This window comes from Balaenoptera borealis (assembly GCF_965194805.1).
Source record: "Balaenoptera borealis genome assembly, chromosome: 17".
Lineage (NCBI taxonomy): Eukaryota > Metazoa > Chordata > Mammalia > Artiodactyla > Balaenopteridae > Balaenoptera > Balaenoptera borealis.
The window spans coordinates 65,907,417-65,930,105 of record NC_138876.1 but is presented as its reverse complement, the minus strand read 5'-3'; the positions used below and the strand labels follow the sequence as shown (position 1 = coordinate 65,930,105).

The window sequence follows — 22,689 nt, the reverse complement described above, 5'->3', positions numbered from 1 at the left end:
CGAAGTCTTACAAGCAAAATTAGCCCTTCTCACTTCTGTCCTCACAGGGGACCTTGTGCACACTCCCATTTCTGCACGTGGACTTCAGGATTAGAACTGTTTGCTTGTGGGTCTGGCTTTCCCTCCACGAAGGGCCAAAGGGACAAAGCATCTCTGCATTCCTCACCCCTGTCGCAGTGCCTATCCTGTTACCACCCATAACACAGCTAGTGCTGAATCGTGGAAGTGAATCTGCAATCATCAGGGGAATCCATCCTTCCGTCACGCTATGGGCCCGCAACGTGGCCACCCCTGGAGAAAACAGTGCTCTTCATTCGATAAAAATATTGGGATTTTTCTGCAACAGCTCACAAATCAAATCTTTTTTTTTTTTTTGTGGCTGCACCGCGTGGCTTGCTGGATCTTACTTCCCCAACCAGGGACAGAACACGGGCCCTCTGCAGTGAAAGTGCATGCCCCGCCCACCCCTGTCCCCAGGCTGTCTCCTCATCTGGTAGCACCGCGCTGAGTCTGTCATTTGTGCTTACGGGGTAAATGTTCCCGTCTCCACGCGACTGCCTGTGGGGAAAGTGAGCCTCAATCACATTGGGACCTGAGTCTACCAGTGCGACTCTTCCCTCATGTGACAAAATCAGATGCTACGTATGTTCTGTTTGGTAAACAAATAGTGACGATGCGTTAAGATACAGCGTCAAGACACAGTGACGTGCATTCCAGATCATTCTAGACTATAAGCTGCTTGAGCAGAGTGTAACCCCACAAAGGGTCCTGCATCCTGGAGTGGTTAAGGGCATGGGCTTTGGTGTAAGACAGACATGGGTTCAAATACTAGTTCTAGCATTAACTAGCTATGAGACCTCAAGAAAGTTACCTAATCTCTCTGAGCCTCATTGAAAAATGGGGATAATAATAATAACAATCATACCTGGCTCATTGGGCCACTGTGAGGAATAAATGAAACAATGTTGGTTAAATACTTAGCATCTGACATCGACAGGGCAGACGACAGCAGTAGTTACTAATCTGCGCATCTTCTAAACGTCACCTGCTTTGGACCCATCCTCAGCTCACAGGTCTCCAAGGAGATGTCACACTTCTTCTTAGCAATCTAACAACTCTTAAGGTTTGCTGTTCTCAGACTTCTAGTAATACTTCCTTGGCAACTAGGGGAGTGGGGGTGAGGGAGGAGACAGCAAAAGTTGTTGTTTTCAAGACAGAGGCAGAATATAGTAAGTCACTCAGTGACTGGCAATTTCAAGTGCACTGGTCATACCTATCTTTCTTGTATCAGGGTTAAGCACTGGGCAATAGGGCTGTGAATGAAGGGAACAAACAAACAAACAAACAAAAACATTGTAAGGAGGAGAAAGCCACTAGAGGGCTGCCAGAAGGGGTGTGTGGGAAGGAATCCTAGACCCTCTGCTGTCTTCTTGAACCAAAATAGTAACAAGAGCTGGATATTGCTGTTCTTCACTTGGAAAGTGAAGGCGAAAAGAAGGGGCCAATGTAAAAGTTCATTTAAGAGAATGTGTATCAACACTTAAACTCTGATATGAGCATTTACTTATTATCTTTCAAACACGGAGCTAGGGACATACTCACTTTCCCCTGAGTTCACAATTGTGAACAGGTCATTTAAGAAATCAGAGCCACAAGCCTGGCGGGAGAGCTCAGGAATGCTCAGAAAAGTCTCCCCCAACGCACCTGTACTACCACCCCCATCTTACCATCAGCAGTTATCAAAAGAGGACTCGAGTTGGGTTCCTCTCCCCTGCCTGTGCCCCAGAGGGCAAGCCACGTCTCAGTGGGGAGCACCAGAGTCTCCCTTCCCTGTGGATTCCTTAATCCGATTCCTTAAGATGATCCAGAGAAGGTGTGAACACACAGCGGTAGCCTGTGATTTTCTTTGTTGTCAGGAGCCTGCAAGCCTCCTTTCATCTTATTAAAATTATACCCTTTCTGCCAAGATTGAAAAGAAAATCAGGGATTGGTAATTGTATCCCACTCAACCCCTTCCAAATTGGGGAGAGCGTCTGATCAGCCCTTCTCGGGTTACCGTGCTGTTCACGTAGGGCGTCTGTTTCCACACCACCCCTGACACTCCAAGGTGGGAACCATCCCCAAGGATTAAAATAACATAAACACCAAGTTGCAGACATGGGGTTCGGAGCTTTATATATATTATTTAACTCTCCCAATACCCCCAAGAAGTAGGTATTGTTATTATTCTGGATTTTTTTTTTTTTTTACATCCCCCTTTTCCAGGTGACACTTGGGGAGGCAAAGATACCTGACAGTTAAACAGCTAGCAAGTTTCAGAGTGGGGATTTGACCCCAGGCAGCCTGACATCAGACGCCACGTGGTTAACCCGTATTCTCACGTGACTCTCAGAACTCCATCCAGCTGGGTAAAGCTACTCACCATGTTGCTGGGAGGTCTAAGGCCCAGGATACTGCACATTCCCCAACTGCTCTGACAGCAGCACAGGTGGCACCCAGCAACCAGTCGGCCATGCGGGGCTTCAGTCTGGCCCCCAAGGCCCTCTCCCTGACCCTCGGCTGGATCTCAGGAGGGACTAGAAGTTATTTCAGGCCATAGCCACACCCTACGGCTTGGCTTGCCAAGAAGTAGAAAGGGGTAGATGAGTTCACCTGCAGGGTTGACAAATGTTCTCAGGCAACTGAAGCTTTAACTATTGCATCTTAAAGAGGCAGCTATCAGTTTCAGCCATAGCAGAGCCATCACTGAGACGGCGGGTGGCGATACCTCTGGACTCTTGGCGGACGATCTTCCTTCCTCTGCCCTTTCTTGCACTGCCCTTTTCCCCCTTCCGCTGCCTTCCCCTCCGTCCCCTGTCCACCCAAGCACTGCAGGGTTAGGCCCATCACTCCTTCAACAACTTCAGTGATCCGGATGCTCCAGGGTCCAAAGGATCCTGAGAAGTTCCACCCAAGAAAGGGATGCAGACACCCAGGGGGACCAGATGCTTCTCCTTACACTGTGTTGTCAGTGGCGGTCAGTTTCCCCTTCCTGTGTGTCAGACTCTCAAGGACACGGACTGTGCTCATTCTTCTTTGGATTTCCAGTCACTAACTTAGGGCCTGATACATGCGAAATCAATACATATTGAAGTAAACTGATTAATTAGTAATTTTCCTTGAAGATTTCCTCATAACTGTATTTCACTTATTGGTTTCATATACCCTCCATACCAGAAGTGAAGTCTCAAAGAAAGTCGGTGCTGTGTATTTACCTAAGTTTACAACATTTATGCCATCCCATCACACAGCTATCCACGCTCACCCATCTGCATTAGCGTGTAAAATCCTTGAAGGCAAGAGCTGTATCTTGCTTCCCTTTAAATGTCCTCTGCTGTGCTTTGCACGTGGTCAGCTTGGCGGTTCTCGAGTTGATTTAAATAATCTCTAATAAGCGGAAACCCTATGCTTAGATGGAAATGCTCACCCAAGGCCATCTACAATTTATGCTAAAGTTGTATAGGAGTAGACTTCTAATTTTACCAAATTATAAAAAAGATTCCTTAAACAGCTTTGACAGGAATTCAGGGGATTGAACTACATCGTAACAGGAGTGTCCTGTCTTCCTCTCTTGGAAGGCTCCATTCCCAAAGCGGAGGCTACATCTTGCCACCGTGTGTGGAGTTCCCATCGCAGTGCGTGACCAGGACTCTGCTTTCAGCCCTATTCAGTCTATGTACACATATCAGAGTGCCTGCATTTCCCTGAGAGCCTGCAGCTCTTTCTCTAAGACCAATTTCCATCACTGTTGAAGTCAGGTTTTGACTAGATACCCTGCCAGGGGTACCATGTGGATCATTCTTTTTTCGCTTTTGTACAAAGTGTCAGAATTTTTTGCCTATGGGTTAGGATGGCCAGAGTCAAGCTAAGAAGAGAGAAGTGAAGTAGGAGAGAAGAAAGGAAGTCAGTCCTAAACAAAACACCAAGAGAATGCGAGATTGTCGATGACAGGGTATTAATGCCACTGAATTGAACACTTAAAACATGTATATGTGTAACTGATACATTTTGCTGTACAGCAGAAACTAACGCAACATTGTAAATCAACTATAATAAAAAAAGATATTAAAAAAGAAAAAAAAAAACTTCCAAAAATACGGAATCATCAAAATGTTGGTGTTTCCTCTTTCTGCCATTCACTAGAAAGGGAATTTTAGTTGTAGAAATGCATACATTGAATCTGCAAGGTTTTAATGAATGGGATTGAAAATTTAATGTATATTAAACTTAATAAAATTGAGACAGGATGTGTGCTAAAAAAAAATGGCTAAGATAGTAAACTTTATGTTATGTGTATTTTACCACACACACAGAAAGACTGTCCAAACAAGACCTGTAGTGGGGGGATGGATAGCTGCCCAGAATTGTTTCCAGTGTATGTGCCAAATCTTCTAACGTGTAAATCAATTTGTGAATGTATTTAATCTGCTAAAATACATTTGCATTAAATGAAATTGACCTGACATGCGCCAGAGATGTCTTGTCTTTTCTTCCGTCTTTTCTTCCATCTTTCTGTTGTTGCCAAAACACCACTCCATAAGCATGGACTTTAAGTCTGTCATATCCCTCAGAGTTATCAATTTTAGGATAAGGTCCCTGGCGGCCTTATTTGACCAGATTCAGTTTTTTGGAAGATAGGATTTTGGTTTCTCTTCATGAGCACATTGTCTCAGCTTATACTCAGGTTTGTGGAGTTGTAGAAAAATTACAGACTGATATCTCTTTAGTTTCAGATTAAAAATGTAACACAAGAAAAACACGCCATGAATCAAAAGCATTCTTCTCCTCACATGTCCATTTTATGTAGGTATCAACTTGTATTCCGAGGAAGGTAACTTATGCCTGTAACTGTGAACTCATACATTTTCTATGTTTAGCTGAGTAGTTTGATGGAATCACCAGGCACTGGTGGCAATTTCTATACTTCTTTAAACACAGGCATCAGTCAGGACACAGACCGTAAGCATTCTGAAAAAGCCATACATTAAGAGGGAAGAACTGCTCGAGGAATCACAAATATTTATTCTAAAGCAGGTCTTAGTTCACCTTTCTTCTGACTCGGGGTGTCTGCTGACAACAGTCATTTATTCAACACCCCAAACCCATTCCAATAGGAGCCAGTTCGTAATTCCAATTGGCAGTCCACCCTTATTTTCAAAGGAGAAAAATCCAGATGGAAAAAACAAATAAATGTCAAGCACTTGAAATTATATGGCTGATTACATGAGTCTACAATGGACCTAAAGGAGATTTAGAAAGTGTTTCTGATGGCAAGGTACAGTGGAGCTGCCTGTCAGTAAGCGTGTGGCACCAAGGGAACCCTCTGCTATCCTCATCCATGAAATCATCCATATGTAACATCCCTGTGTAACCTCATCTTCCAAGGTGCTAATGAAATTGTGTGAGTGTAAGGGCTTTGTAATCCATAAATCACTATATAGATGCCAGTGCTTATTTAAATTTTAAACTGTTCCTTAGGGTTCTATAATATTTCTATTTATTTTCTGAGGTGGGAAAGCTAGACTGTCACTCTGAAGCTTCATGCCCTACATGGCGTGAGGAAGGAGGAATTAACGACAGTCGACAATGTCCCCACAGCCCTCATCTAGCACCCAGCACAAATGGCCCATCCATTAAATGTTGTCGATGGGTGAGTCTGAGTAGGGCAGGCAGGGACCTGCCCACAAGCACTTTTTGAATTGGAAGGACATTCAAGATGACATTTTCAAAGAGGGTTGTACTGTGACGGAGAAAGCAGGGACCTGGGATTCAGGTAAACCCAGGTTCAAACCTGGGCTCTGGGACCTGTGAGCTATGGAAACTTGGGTAAGTTATTAAATCACAATTTCTTTGTCTATAAAATGGGAAAATAATACCTTCACCTTGCCGGGCACAGTGGAGAATAGCTGACCTAGAAGAAACACTAAAATCATCAACAGCCAACACAGCTAGGGGAGAAAAAATAATTCCACAGATTAATCAGAAAGAAAATAGAAAAATATTGACAAATCTTATTTTCCAACTTGCCAGATACTGAAAACAGATAAAGATGATCTCAGGCATGTCTGGTGTTCCTGAAGTAGAGAATTCAAAAATATGGGACAGAAGGAGTAAGTATTCAAAGATACAATGAAAGAAAAAATTTCCCAAAAATGTAGAAAAAATGGAATATGCAGCTTTGAAAGAACATACTATGTTCCAGGAAATTTTGATCTAGGACAACACACAGTGAGTCATACTCTGATTCAGTTTCAAGAATCAAGAAAATCTTTAGACATCCAGGCAGAAATGGCAAATAATCTACAAGGGATTAAAAAATGGTGAAGAATCAGATTTCTCCACAGCAACAACTAATGCTGGGAGACAATGTAATAGTGTCCATAAAGCTCTGAATAGAAGGAAAAAGGTTATATCAATTTCTTGATATTTTTCATAATCTCTTAACATTTCAATGTAATCCTCAGACCTAGTTGCACATTAGGATCCCTGGGGAGATTTTAAAACTTACCCATGTTCAGTGGCCACCCCAAACCAGCTAGATCAGATTCTCTGGGAGTAGAGCCTGGACTATGGTGTGTCTCAAAAATGCACCAGGTAACTCTAAGTGCAGGTGATTCTCAGGCAGGCTACTCAAAGTGTGATCCGGGGATCAGAGTATCAGCATCACCTGGGAGCTTGTTAGATGTGCAAATTCTCAAACCCACCCCAGACCTATAAGAATCTGTATTTTAACAAGCTCTCCAGATCTGGATGCATGCTTAACTTTGAAAAACCTTACAGAAGGATCTCTCTCTCTCTTTCTCTCTCAACATTTTGTTCACTTTATTAATGTTATAAAGATTTGCTGGTTCTGCAAAGGGGTTAATTATCTTTGGGTGCGGTGACTTATTGTTCCATAGAAGACCCTTTATAAGTGTGAGTGACTAAGTGAAACAGAGACCAACCCTAGTGGAGAATGCAGTTCAAGTCCCAAGGTCTCTGTGTAGTACTTATGCTTAAGTTTTCCTTGCAACAAAGGCAGTATCTGGAAACTTTTTAAACTCATCTTTAGAAGACTAGGTAGGTTTTTCTAAGTTGACAAATGTTTTCGACCAGAACCAGAAGTTTCTTGAAGAGGAATATTTTAGGAAAAAAAAAAAATCTCTTTTAGGAAAGAAGATCTAGACCTATATTATAAAATATTTTAAATTTAATAACATTTGGATTTTAGCCATGACTTCAGTTTCACTTATTTCTTTTACAAGAGTAAAATTAACTTTATTTAAACATAGGATGCACAGAATTATCCGTTTTAATACAGGTATTTCTGTATCTATCTGCATATATGCAGAGAAAGATGTTTACCTGATGTTATTTATGAGTGGGTGAGATTTGAAGTGCTTTGTAAACTTTTTATTTGTACTTTTCTACGTTGCTGACATTCCTAAAAATGTATACTATTTTCCCAAAAATACTAAAGTTATTTTTCTAGTAAAAAAAAAAAACCCTCATTTCATTAATTTGCCCAGGATGATCAGGATCTGTGTACCAATTCACATCAACCAAATTCACAGAGACTGTGAATCAGAATCACAAGATATTAATTAACATACCCATTCCTTAATCTAAGACATAGCATCTGCTTCATGGTGACTATATGTACTCAGGAGTCTAAATTACATGTTAAAATGTTGCTTGATGAACAATGCCTTCTCAGGAAATGTCTTCAGAACTATCATTGACTAATGATTTGTCCTTCACTGAAGTAATCATTCTTTGTAAAGAACTGTTTTCTCATCCTAAAATCAGGACTCTATTCTCCCATCCTAAATATTTATTGTAAGGTCTAGTTTCCCCAAATTATGACTGATATTGCTTACACTGGAGGAATTTCCAAATCACAAATGCAAAAGGGTCACGCTGGCAACACTGTCTTCATCCCAAGCATAAAATTAACATCCACGGTAGCTACAATATCAGAAGTTGGCATCTTATCCTTATGTCTAAATCTTGGGTCTGCTCAACTGGGGATGATTTGAGCCTTCTGAGCACCAAATACATGTTGGTTTTTCTAAAAAGTTCATGAGGAACAAAAAGAGTAAATGCAGTGTAAGGAAGTAGAGCCTGTGTTGTTGGTTTTTTTTTTTTAAGATTTAATGAAAAACATGTTAAGTTCAATCCCAAGATGATTAATTATCGTTAGCATATCTCACTTATTAAAAAGAAATAAACATTCCACTCCTTTCTTGAATTGGCTTCAGTTGAACTCTTTCATAGGGGAGATGGGGGAGGGGTCTTTCTACTCTACTGGTATAAATGCTCCAAGATAAGTTAGTGTCATAAGTCAGGAACTCAACTCAATACTAGGAGATATTTTTTTTCTGTGCAAGTATTTACTATATTGCTCTAAATTTTAAGTAATTAAACCATGCTGTATCAACTAAGTTTAAGTTTTAAAACAACTATTATTCTACTGATTTTATGTATATGGGCTTTAAATCCTAGTAGGTTAGAATTCTAGTTCTGTTTCTAGCTGGAGACCAAGTGTAAAACAATCCTCAATCTACTTATTTTATAAAATAGGAATAATAGGGCTTCCCTGGTGGCGCAGTGGTTAAGAATCTGCCTGCCAATGCAGGGGACACGGGTTCGAGCCCTGGTCTGGGAGGATCCCACATGCCACGGAGCGACTGGGCCCGTGAGCCACAACTACTGAGCCTGCGCGTCTGGAGCCTGTGCTCCGCAACAAGAGAGGCCACGACAGTGAGAGGCCCGCGCACCGCGATGAAGAGTGGCCCCCGCTTGCCGCAACTGGGGAAGGCCCTCGCACAGAAACGAAGACCCAACGCAGCCAAAAATAAATAAATAAATAAATAAATTAAAAAAAAAAAAAAATAGGAATAATATCACCTACCTACTTTTTAGGGTTTTCATAAGGTTTACAAAAATATTAAATGTTTAGAGTACATGTAGGAGCTCAATAAATGAAATCCATCTGATAATCAAAGGTCTTTAGAAGTGCCTATCCACAAAATATTCTCTGACATAAATTGTACTGTGTTCTTAGAATGTATATATATGCATAACTGAATCACTTTGCTGTACAGTAGAAATTAACACAACATTGTAAATCAACTATACTTCAATAAATTTTTTAAAAAGTTCATCAAATTTTTGTTTGAGAAAACCTTTTCTCCCACTTCTCATTTCTTAAATCATTGGCCACACCTGGAGGAGGTGGTCAGAACATAGAAAAGGTACAGGTAATATCTAAATCATTCTCCATCAAAATTCAATGTAGGCAGAAACACATCCACTTAAGTTTATTTGGTTATTTCCCTAGGAACTAATGCATCATGTAATGCATATAAACACACATTAATAGTGTATTTTATACATTAATATAGAGCATGCAAGGACATAGAATATGTTCATTCTCCTACATCTGTGATAGTTTATTTTTCTTCTTCTCCTTCTTCTTCTTCTCTTCCTTCTCCTTCTCCTTCTTCATTTGTCTTCTACCTATTTCCTCTCATCCCTTATAAATTTGGGTTCTTTTCTCTCTCTACTCTTTTATTGGGGAAAACACAGCCTTGGTTATGCAAATGTTTCTCAAAGTTTTAACTCTAGTCAGTATCTTTTTCTGGAACTACACATCTGCTTTCAACTACCTGCTTGGCATCTCTCTGTGGATGTCTTGATGACACATTAAACTGAATATACCCAAAGTTGCACTCATCCTCATTTTCCCCCAAACTAGCATCTCCTGAGAATCTTATGTCTAAGACCAGAAATAAGCTGGTTTTGATTCTTCCTCTCCTGATAGCCTATATCTAATCAAAGGATCTTAAATCCTTTGCCTTGATGTCCTAATTATCTTAATCTGTCCTTCCCATTCCTGTTTCTACATTTCTACTGAGAGATTCTTACCTCAATTTTTATAAAAACCTCCTGACTGGTTTCCCTATCTCCAGTCTCCTCCCACTACAATCTAGCCTACAAATTAAACCTGGATGAATCTTCCTAAATCACAAAAGCAATAATTTACTTTCATTGCCAAAATTTTCCATTGTGAAACAGAGAAAATACAGACTCATGCTTGGCATCTGAAGGTTCTCTACCAGATGTGATCAAGTTATGCTTTGAGCCCTATTGCCTCTAGTCCTTTGATCCCGAGGATGCATAAATAAATGACCCCACAGGGACTTCCCTGGTGGCACAGTGGTTAAGAATCCGCCTGCCAGTGCAGGGGACACGGGTCCGAGCCCTGGTCCGGGAAGATTTCACATGCCGCGGAGCAGCTAAGCCCATGTGCCACAACTACTGAGCCCGTGTGCCGCAACTATTGAGCCCGTGTGCCGCAACTACTGAAGCCCGTGCGCCTAGAGCCCGTGCTCCGCAACAAGAGAAGCCACCGCAATGAAAAGCCCACGCACCACAATGAAGAGTAGCCCCCGCTCACCGCAACTAGAGAAAGCCCACATGCAGTGAAGACCCAACACAGCCAAAAATAAACAAATTTAAATAAATAAATAAATAAATAGCCCCACAAAGCCAGATCTGGCTTGCCCATGTAATTTTCTTTGGCTTGCACAATGGCTTTATAAATTTTTAATTATAAGTTGCTTATTTTGAATTAGTTGCTAATATTTACACATTGGAAGATTTCACAAAAATCCAGATTCTGGCTTCTCATGAAAAGTTAGAATATCTGGCAACTTTGGGTCCACATTCCCACACGACAAGAGGGCTGAAGCTAGGCAGTGAGTGCCTGTTTATGAATGGAGAAACATGCCCCAGGTCACCACAGCCTTCATCTGATTGGTATCATTCAATGTGCTACTGGCTTGGGGTCTGAAGGCACATGAATTGATGAAGTTTGCCCTATACCACCTAGTGCTCCAGCCAAGTACATCGTTCCCAAATGCATAGTATGTCCTTGCTATGTTATTCCATCTTTCTAGAAATGCCCTCTCCCTCCATCTTTCATGTCTTTAAGACCCATTTCTAACACTGCATCTTCCGTGAAGCTTTCTCTGACCTCCCTGTTGGACATTACTGCCTCATTTTTGTTCCTCTGTTAACACTCTGTTGTTTTCTTATGGCCCATTTCTCATTCTCTGCTGGATCAGCCATTTGTGTCCTTGATTTCTCCCTGTTTTTCAGGGACTTGCACTGACAAACACTTCTCCCCCACTCCTCAGGCTTTCTTGAGGAGGGGTTTTTCCTCTTGACCTAGACCTTCCTCCTCCTCCCCTAGAGATTGAGTGAGTCTCTCTTCCCACCCACTTTCCCCTCAGGGATCCGCCTGTCTACGCAGTAGAGATGCCTTGTTCTGCTTGGTAGTAAAGGCCCGATTCAGCAGGTGAGCCTGAGGTGAGCAATACCTGAGTGTGTACATTTGCCCAATTCTGAAGTTCAGTGTTAGGAAGCCCATTGTTGCCACACATCTAAGCCAGGATTTCCCCTCCAGGTATTATCAGCAAACAAAACTAATATTTTCATTTTCATCTGCTTGAATACTTATCTCACAACTGCTTTGAAGCTCAAGCAGGGTAAAGAAGGGGTTCTCATTGGGAGCCTTCTAACCCTAACAATGAGGACTCATTCTTGAATCTTCTGCAGCTCCTAGCAAACGTCATTGTACAGATACTCAAAAAACGTTTATCAAATTGAATCAAAAGATATAACCAATGTGCATAAAATTCATAGAATATCATTTTTCTTATGCTTATGTCCCCATATATAAACTGTATAAATAATAACTTAAATGTCCGTAAGATTAACAAAATACAACATATGCCGTATATAACAGAAAATATTTGTTTCCTATTTACATTTCCATTGTATGTAAATCATTACACATCATATCATATATCAAAAAAGAAAAGAAAAAGGGAAAAGAAAGGAAAAAGACAAACCTTAAAAGTCAGTGAAGAAAGCATCACACCAAAGGATAATCAGCAGTCTCAAACCTCTTGTTTCTTGCTCTTTTTTAATTTTCTGGTTGTTTCTTGACGAATGGTATCATACTCCAAAATGGCCATTTTAGAAAGTCTCTGTAAGTACTGAGACGGTGCTCCAGCGAGAGGATCGCTGAAGGCAGAACCTGTAAAGAAAAAAACCAAAAACTGTTATTACAATTAAATCAAGCACACATGAATGATATTCTCTAAAAGAGTATACACCAAATATCTGTTCCTCAAATCACCATGAAACACCACTAGTTCTTCATATAACACATTCTTTGACGTAGAAATGAAAGCTACTTAACTTTCTAAAGTGACTGGGATGGCAAGTCACCTCAAAAAATATTTAACTAAAAAATGCTTAATGTTTATATTTAATGATATAAGATTAAATCTGAGTCTGTCATGTGCTTCTTAAAACATGGGATGGCTGTGGAATTTATTCCAAAATAAAAGGCATGATCTCCATTAATAACTCATTTCATACCTTACATGCTTATCAAGTTACTGTCTCCAAACAAAACAATTTCTCATAAACGTTGAGGTAAAAGAGTAAAATTATAAAGTAAAATAAGTCACTCACTAACTGAAACAGCATTAATCAAGCTTCTATTTTGAAGGATAGTAATAACAATAATAACAATTATTGAATGATCTCTCTATTTCAAGTATTCTTCATCTATATCATCCACACAACAATACTATGAAGTAGGTAACTAGTACTATCTTGGATTACAGATTTAAAAAAGAGTTTAGACATTGTTAGAGGCAGGATTTAAACCCAGATGCATCAATTCGGAGTTCCCATGTAATCATAAATATTGCCCTAAATATGTAATATGTATAAATACTTCTATTTAGAAGCATACAAGGCTTTGAAAATAATACACTGATCCATATTGCTTTAAAATACTATTGTTTAACTTCAGTTTCAAGTGCCAAAAATAAAAATTGACCTCAATTCTCCAATGTGGTTGGTATTTTTGTTTGTTTTATTTGGGTGTGTAATGAAAGTGGGAATTTCAGACAGAGAGTAGAAGGGAAGAATCGATCAGGATTCCAGTTCTTAGCAGTAAGATGGACTTGACACTTAGACTCTCTGTCTACAAAATAACTAGATTCCAAGCATTAAGCAAACCTCAAAAAACTTTAAAGAATTGGTATCATACAGACCAATACAATTAAGTTGGAAGTTGTTAATAAGTCTTAAAATTCTCAAATATTTAGAAATGTATACACACATTCTAAATTATTCATCCATCAAAAAAAGAAATTGTAATAAACATTAAAAATACTTGTAACTAAATGATAAAGAAAATATTACAAAACTTGTGTGATGCAACAAAAGTTGTACATAGAGGGGTTTATACCCTAAAATTCCTGTGTTAGAAAAGAAGACTGAAAATTAGTAAGCTAGGTATAAGATATACATTAGGAAAAGAATAACCCAAAGAACATGGAAGACAATACAGGAAAGAGGAGAAATCAATGAAGTAGAAAACAAACTTACAATTAGAAAGATTTTTTAAAAGACAAGAGTTCTTCACTGAAAAGACTAATAATAAAGGAAAACTTCCAGTTAGATTAATTAAAAAAAAAGAGAGAAGGCCCAAATAAATAATATGAGGAGAAGTATAGGTAGAGCAAAGACTAAACTTTATGCCAATAAATTTGAAAACTTAGACAAAATGCAAAACATTCTAGAAGATATAACTTACCAAAATTGATGGAAGGAGAATTAGAATGCCTTAAGACTCCTAAAATTAAAATAACTGAATTAATATTAAAAGATTCCTCCAAAGAAAACAAGTGATCCAAATGATTTTACAAATGGACTCTATCAGACTTTCAAGGGAGAGATCATTCCAATTTTAGGTCATAACCTTCAGAGAATAGAAAAAGCAGAATACTCCCCAGTTCATTCCATGAGGCCATTACAGTCTTGACACTGAATCCAGACAAGGAGAGGACAGAAAGGAAAATTAGTGGTAATCTCACTCATCAACATAGATTTTAAAACCCAATAAAATATTAGCATATTAAATATGGCAGTACACAAAAAAGATAATACATCATGCCTTCAATGGGGGTACCCAAGGAATGTAAGAGTACCTTAACATTACAAAACCTACAAATGTTATTTTTCACATTAGAAAATTAAACAGGGGACTTCCCTGGTGGTCCAGTGGCTAAGACTCCGTGCTCCCAATGCAAGGGGACCAGATTCGATCCCTGGTCAGGGAACTAGAGCCCACATGCTGCAGCTAAGAGTTCGCATGCCGCAACTAAAAAGATCCCGCATGCTGCAACTAAGACTCCGCATAGCCAAATAAATGAATATATTTAAAAATATGAGAAATTTATTTTAAAAAATTAAACAGAAAATCACAAGATTATCTCAATCTATTCAGAAAAATGTTTGATAAAATTAAACTTTCATTTATATTTAAAAAAAACCAAAACTCTCAGCAAATTAAAGTTAAAGGGAACTTCTTTACCTTGATAAAGGATATCTACCCAAAACATACATCAAGCATCATTCTTTATGAGAAGACATTAAAAGCATTTCCTTTAAAATCAGAAACAAGTCAAAGATGCTGACTTTTCATTTCTCTCCACTATTGTATTGGTGGTTCTAGCCAGCTTAGAAAAATCAGAAAAATAAAGGCATAGCATTTGGAAAGAAATAATAAAACTGACATTATTCACATATGATTATGATAATCTACGTAGAGAACTCAAAAATTTATATACATCATATATAATATGTATGTATACACCGTATAAAATGTATAATATATATCAAGACATAATAGGCGACTTCAGCAATGTGGATCAAATTGCAAAAATTAACTATATTTCCAAATATCTGTAATAGAATGTTAGAAATTTTAATGATAAAAGAATTATGGCAGACTACTAATGATCTTTTCAAAACTTTTTACTCCTTCTTCCAAAACAGAATTTTACTGAGCACAAGGTCATCCAGGTAGAGATTACATTTCTCAGCTTGCTTCAGAGCTAAGTAGAGCTTTGTTAATAAGTATGAACCAATAAGATATGAGCAAATGTGCAACTTTCTGGTCATCTTTAAATTATAATCCTCTTACCCTAGATCTCTGGGCTTTTTTGGTTTTGTTGGGATGTTTTTGATAACTGCTTCAATCTCCTCACTAGTTATATAGATCTGTTCAGTTTTTTATTTGTTCATGATTTAGTCTTGGTAGGTTGTATATTTCTATACATTTATCTATTTTTTTCTAGGTTACCCAATTTGTTGACATATAATTGTTCATAGTAGCCTCTTATAATCCTTTTTATTTCTGTGATCAGTTATAATGTCTCCTCTTTCATTCCCAATTTTAGCTATTTGAGTCTTCTGTTTTTTTTCTTAGTCTAACCAAGGATTTGTCAACTTTGCTGATCTTTTCTAAAAACTAAATCTTCATTCTGTTGATTTGTTTTCTGTTCTCTATTTCATTTATCTCTTCTCTAATCTTATTTCCTTCCTTCTTCTAAGTTTGGGCTTAGTTTATTCTTCTTTTTCTAGTTCCTTGAGGTATAAATTTATGTTGTTCATTCAAGATCTGTTTCCTTTTTTTATGTGTTTACCATAAATTTCTCTCTTAGCACTGCTTTTGCTGCAATCTATAGGTATGCTGCATTTCTGTTTCCATTTGTCCCCAGATATTTTCTAAATTCCCTCGTGATTTCTTCTTTGACCCATTAATTGTTTAAGAGTGTACTGTTTACTGTAGGATTTTTAAAAAAGATAATCTTTATCAAATTAGGAAAGTTCCTTTCTCATAGTTTGCTAAAAATATTTTTAATCATGAATATTGAATTTCATTAAAATATCTTTTGCAATTATTAAAGTGAACATATGAGATTTCTCCTTTATTCTATTAATAAGATGAATGACACCGATTGCTTTTCTAATGTTAAATCAATCTCGCATGCCTTAGATGAATCTGATATGATTGTGTTGCATTATCCTTCTTATATATCGCTGAATTTGAATTGGTAATGTCTTGTTTAGAATTTTTACTTCTATTTTACAGGAAAAATTGGTCTATAATTTTACTTTCTTATAACGTCAAAGCTAGGTTTTAGAATCAAGGTTAGAGACCTCATAAAATGGGTCTTTAAGTGTTCCCTCTTTTCCTATTTTCTGGAATAATTTATGTAACATACCTTTTTTTTTTTTTTTAATGTTGGAAGAATTCACCAGTGTCAATTCTGTGTCAATTCTAAGTTGTGTTTTCTCTTTTTTTATATATTGGTAATTTCTCTCTCTCTCTCTGTCTCTCTCTTTCTCTCTCTCATCAGCCTTGCTACACATTTATCAATTTTATTCACATTTTCAAAAAACTAACTTTTGGCTCTGTTGATTTTCTCTACAGAATATTTGTTTTCTACTTCATTGATTTCTGCTCTTTATTATTTCTTCCTTTTATTTTCTTTGAATTTAATATGCTGTTCTTTTGTTAACTTCTTGAGATGAATTTTAAAATCATTGATGTTAAGCCTTTCATCTTTTCTAATACAGGTACTTCATGCTGTAAGTTTCCCTAAAAGCTATGTTTTTACTGCATCCCACAAATTTTGACGTATCATACTTTCATCATCCAGTTCAAAATAATATGTAATTTCCACTGTATTTCTTCTTTGACTCGTGAGTTATTTAAAAGTACATTTCTTAATATCCAAACCTCTGTGGCATTTTATAATTATCTTTAATTACTGATTTCTGGTTTAATTCCACTGCAGAAAATATGTGCTGTATGATTTCACTTATTTGATATTTGTTTAAAAATATCTCATGATTATGCATTTGCCTATTTCCCTTTTCATTCCATTACACTTATCTTTATGTATTTTAAGTTTATGTTAATATAGCATAAAAATTTAGGATGGTTAAATCTTTCTGTTGTATTAACCCTTTGTCACTATGAAATAATCAATCTATTGATCATAACACTTCCTGCTTTGAAGTCTATTTTGTTTGATGTTAGTGTAGCTACAACAAGCTTTCTTTTGATTACTGTTTGGATGGTTTATATTTTTCCATCCTCATACTTTTGATCTTTCTTGCCCTTATTTTTAAGGTGTGCTTCTTGTAAGCAGCAAATAGTTATTTTTATTAGTCTGACGGGCTTTGTTTTTTAGTTGCAATATTTAGTCCACTTATATCTAATGTATTTATTATGTTTAATTTTAAATCTTTAATATTGCAAGTTGTTTTCTATTTGCCCTGTTTTATGTTCCTTTTTTCTCCTTTTTAAAATTAATTAATTAATTAATTAATTTAATTTTGGCTGCATTGGGTCTCTGTTGCTGCGCACAGGCTTTCTCTACTTGCAGCAAGCAGGCACTACTCTTTGTTGCGGTGCAGGGGTTTCTCATTACAGTGGCTTCTCTTGTTGCGGAGCACGGGCTCTAGGCTTGAGGGCTTCAGTAGTTGTGGCACGCAGGCTCAGTAGTTGTGGCTTGCGGGCTCTAGAGTGCAAGCTCAGTAGTTGTGGTGCATGGGCTTAGTTGCTCCACATGTGCGATCTTCCCGGACCAGGGATCGAACCCATGTTCCCTGCATTGGCAGGTGGATTCTTAATCACTGCGCCACCAGGGAAGTCCCCCTTTCTTGCTTTCTTTTGAAATGATTAAGTATTTTTTTTATTATACTATTTCCCCTATAAGTTTGTTACTTGTATTCTTTTCTTTTGGTGATTACCATACAGATTATCATGTTTCTTTGACATATTACAATCTACTTTAAATTAGTTATTTTACTGTTTTTCAGATAATGCAAGGATGTTACAGCATTTTAACTATATGTATGCCCCATCCTACCTCTGTGGTATTATTGTAGTTTATTTCTACATATATTTTAAACTTCATAAGACAATACTACTGCTACTGCTTCTCTTTCCTTCACATGTTGTGCTTTCATCTTGTATTATTATTTCTTTAATATTTCTTTTAGTGCACCTCTACTGACAATTAATTCTCTCAAGTTCCATTTGAATAAGGTCTTTATTTCACCTTTACTTTTAAGGATATTTTCATTGAGCATAAAAATCGAGTTTGCCAGTTACTTTCCTTTGACACTAGAAAATGCCATTCCACTGTCTTCTTGCTTCCATTGTGTAAATTGGAAAGTCTGTTGTATGTCTTACCACTGCTCCCTTGAAGGGACAATATCTTTTTTCTGTTTTTTTAATATTTAGCCTTTTTACTATGATGTGCCTAGCTGTGGTTTTCTTTGTCTCTCTCCTGCTGAAGTTTCATAGAACTTTTTGTATTCATTGCTTGGTATTTTTTAATCTGTTTGGGAAATTCTCAGCCAGTACGTAAGTACTGCCTGTCCCACTCTTCTCTTGCTCCTCTTATTCTGAAATTAGAATTACACATGTGTGAAGTAGTTTTATCTTGTCACATATTGTCTTTGCACATCCTGTCTGTATTACCTGTCTTTTTTCTCTCTTCACTTTAATTGGGTATTTTTCTAATGACTTATCTTTCATTTTACTAATCCTATCATCTATTGTTTTCCATTTTTTCCCAACTTTATTGAGGCATATATGACAAATAAAAATTGTATATGTTTAAGGTATACCACCGATGACTTGATATACATATACATTGTAAAATGATTACCACAGTTAAGTTAATTAACACATCAATGATCTCACATAGTTACCTTTTGCGGGGAGGGGAGAAAAGAACACTTAAAATCTACTCTCTCAGCAAACTTCAGTATACCATATAGTATTATTATTACTATTATCTTGGCTGTGCCACGCAGCATGTGGGATGCAGGATCTTAGTTCCCCAACCAGGGATCGAACCCACGCCCCCTGCAGTGGAAGCACAGAGTCTTAACCACTGGATCACCAGGGAAGTCCTGAGCATATAGTTTTATTAACTTTAGTCACCATGCTGTACATTATGTCTCCAGAACACCCCCCCATTTGCCTCAGCCCCCACTTTCTAGTAACCACTATTCTACTCTGCTTCTGTTTGACTTTTTTTTTAGATTCTACGTATAAGCGATAGCATGCAGTAATTGTCTCTCTGTCTAACTTATTTCACTTAGCATAATGCCCTCTGGGTTCATCCATGTTGTCACAAACGGCAGGATTTTCTTTTTATGGCTAAATAATATTCCATTGGGTATATATATCTATCACATTTTCTTTATCCATTTATCTGTCAATGGACACTTAAGATTGCTTCCATATCTTGGCTGTTGTGAATAATGCTGCAGTGAACATGGGAATTCAGATATCTCTTTGAGATTTGGATATCATTTCTTTTTTTTAAAATTAATTTATTTGTTTATTTTTGGCTGTGTTGGCTCTTTGTTGCTGCATGCAGGCTTTCTCTAGTTGCAGCGAGCGGGGGCTACTCTTTGTTGCGGTGCGTGGGCTTCTCATTGTGGCAACTTCTCTTGTTGCGGAGCATGGGCTCTAGGTGCACGGGCTTCAGTAGTTGTGGCTCGCAGGCTCTAGAGCATAGGCTCAGTAATTGTGGTGCATGGGCTTAACTGCTCCGTGGCACATGGGATCTTCCCAGACCAGGGATCGAACCCGTGTCCCCTGCATTGACAGGCAGGTTCTTAACCACTGTGCCACAAGGGAAGCCCCTGGATTTCATTTCTTTTGGATATATATCCAATACTGGGATTGCTGGATTATATGGTAGTTTTATTTTTAATTTTTTGAGGAACCTTCATACTGTTTTCCATAGTGGCTGCACCAACTTACATTTCCACCAAAAAGGGTTCCCTTTCCTTCACACCCTCACCAACACTTGTTATCTCTTGTCTTTTGGATAACAGCCATCCAACCAGGTGTGAGGTGATATCTCATTGTGGTTTTAATTTGCATTTCCCTGATGACAAGTGATGTTATGCATCTTTTCCTGTATCTGCTGACCATTTGTATGTCTTCTTTGGAAAAATGTCTACTTAGGTCCTTTGCCCATTTTTAAATTGGGTTATTTGGTTTTTTGCTATTGAGTTGTAGGAGTTCCTTATATATTTTGGATATTAACCCCTTATAAAATATACGGTTTGCAAATATTTTCTCCCATTCCATATGCTGCCTTTTCATTTTGTTAATTGTTTCCTTTTGCTGTGCAAAAGTCTGTAGGTTTGATATATCCTACTTGTTTATTTTGCTTTTGTTGCCTATGCCCTATCATCTGTTAAATCTAATCTATTATTGTATTTTTCAGCTCAATAATTTCTATTTATTTTTTATAGATTCTAATTCTCTGATATATTTTTTTCATCATTTTCTCTATTATCTTGAATATATTAAATATAGTTTTTTAAATCCCTGTCAAATAATTCCTATTTGGATCTTTTGTAGGTCTGCTGCTGTTGTCTGTTTCTTCTCTTGGTTTGTGTCATTCTTTTATGACTGATGAGTTGTATTTTTAAAAATTTATTTATTTATTTATTTATTTATTTATTTATGGCTGCATTGGGTCTTCATTGCTGCATGTGGGCTTTCTCTAGTTGTGGCGAGCGGTGGCTACTCTTCGTTGCGGTGTGTAGGCTTCTCATTTCAGTGGCTTCTATTGTTGTGGAGCACAGGCTCTAGGTGCGCAGGTTTCAGTAATTGTGGCATGCAGGCTCAACAGTTGTGGTACACGGGCTTAGTCGCTCCACGGCATGTGGGATCTTCCCAGACCAGGGCTTGAACCCGTGTCCCCTGCATTGGCAGATGGATTCTTAACCACTGCGCCACCAGGGAAGTCCAAGGTGTATTTTTTTTAATGTCTGGTAAGTTTTGATTGAATGCTTGAGACTGTGTACACAAACCTGTAAGGCTCTGGTTTATCTTATAGTTTCCAAAGAGAATTTAATTTTCTTCTGGTAGGCATATCACTTTAATCCAGTCAAAACTGGGTTTTAATACAATAAATAGAAAATGTAAAAGGATGAGCTAAAGATGAAATAAATAGCATGTCAAATGTCAAAAAAAAAATTGGGTTTTAGGCTTTTTTAAAAGCTAGTCTCTTGTATGCCGTTATTATAGTGTGTAGCTCTTCAACAGTTTCAACTGAAAGCTTGTGTTTGCCAAGGGCTTTCCATCTTGACAAGCCTTAAACTCCCTTCAACTCCCACCTCTGTCTCCCCAGCAAGTGCTAAGTTCTGAAATCTCTGCTCAGTCCTTTAGCCTCCAAGAAGCTATTTTCTGCTTCATGTCCTAAAATATTACCCAGCATACATGTCACTTAGAAACAGGCAAACACCTGTTGGGGAATTTGCTCACAGATATTTGGGCTCAGTTCTCTGCATTTATTCCTTCAGAATCTCAGCCTTTTGAGTTGGAAATGATTGCTCTTGACACCTGAAAACATTGTTTTTAAAATACTTTTATATTTTAAAAAAAAATGTTTTTACTGTATATTTATATGTAATATATTACTTTTATACTTATTTTATATATCATAAAATATATTTAAATTATTTTTTATGATTAGCTCTTATGCGAATTCTTGTTAGTAAAGTTGGTCTGGTATAAGTTATTCCATCATAATCAGAGATGGAAGTTTTCTGGGCCATTTTTTTGAAAGGTGTGACCACATGATCCCTTCAAAATTTAAATCAGATCACATTAAAATCATTCTTTTGTTAAAATCATGTAATGGCTCCTCATTTCAATCAAAGTTAAATATAAAGTCCCTTTCAGGGCCCCACATGGTCAGATACTCCATTACCTTTCTTACCTCATCTTCCACCCTCTGAGATTAGCCATACTTGACTCCTGATGTTTTTTCCAACAGGTCAGGTACCATCCTGCCTTGGGACCTTTGCTGGCCCCAAGAGAATAACTTTTTCCCAGAGTTTAACTCCCTCACCTCTTTCAAATCTTTGCCCAAATATTACTGTCACCCACCCTATTTAAAACTGTAAATCATCCTTCTCTCCCCAGATCTCCTGATCTACCTTACCCTGTTCTATTTTTTGTTGCTGTTTCTACTGCACTTCCACCTTTTAAAATACTATGAATTGGGCCTTCCCTGGTGGCACAGTGTTTAAGGATCCGCCTGCCAATGCAGGGGACATGGGTTCGATCCCTGGTCTGGGAAGATCCCACATGCCGTGGAGCAACTAAGCCCACGTGCCACAATTACTGAGCCTGTGCTCTAGAGCCCGCGAGCCACAACTACTGAGCCCACATGCTGCAACTACTGAAGCTCATGCACCTAGAGCCCGTGCTCTGCAACAAGAGAAGCCACTGCAGTGAGAAGCCCGCGCACTGCAACGAAGAGTAGCCCCCCGCTCACCGCAAGTAGAGAAAGCCTGCGCACAGCAATGAAGACCCAACACAACCAGAAATAATAAAAATAAAATAAAATAAAAATTTTTTAAATAAGTTTAAAAAAAATAGTATGTATTTTAATATACTGTGTGATGGATTTGTTTATTATATTTAATGTTTGTTGGCTGTATTCTCTCACTAGAATGTAAGCTCCACAAGGGCAGGGATCTGTGTTTTGTTGAGAGACGTACTCTAAGCCTAAGAACTAGAACAATGAATGGCACAGAGTAGATGCTAAATTCATGTTTGGTCAATGAATGAATGAATGAACTGCCTTCTTATATGACTCTGAAGGAAAAGCAACAAGTATTGATATTTACTGAAGACTCCATATGTTGTAGGATTGGTACAGGCACTACAGAGAT

At 37.9% G+C, this 22,689-nt stretch overlaps 1 protein-coding gene across 1 annotated transcript in view; it reads right to left on the bottom strand.

The window, feature by feature from the left end:
* LOC309614779 (uncharacterized protein C8orf89) overlaps positions 1–22,689 on the bottom strand; it is a 181,828-nt gene that overhangs the window by 133,748 nt on the left and 25,391 nt on the right. Inside the window, exons 6-7 of the mRNA XM_082363626.1 lie at positions 13,706–13,744; positions 11,940–12,127 (exon numbers count right to left, since the gene is read on the bottom strand). Of these exons, the coding sequence (XP_082219752.1) occupies positions 11,988–12,127; positions 13,706–13,744 (179 nt within the window). The 3' untranslated portion in view covers positions 11,940–11,987. The remainder of the gene's footprint in view (positions 1–11,939; positions 12,128–13,705; positions 13,745–22,689) is intronic.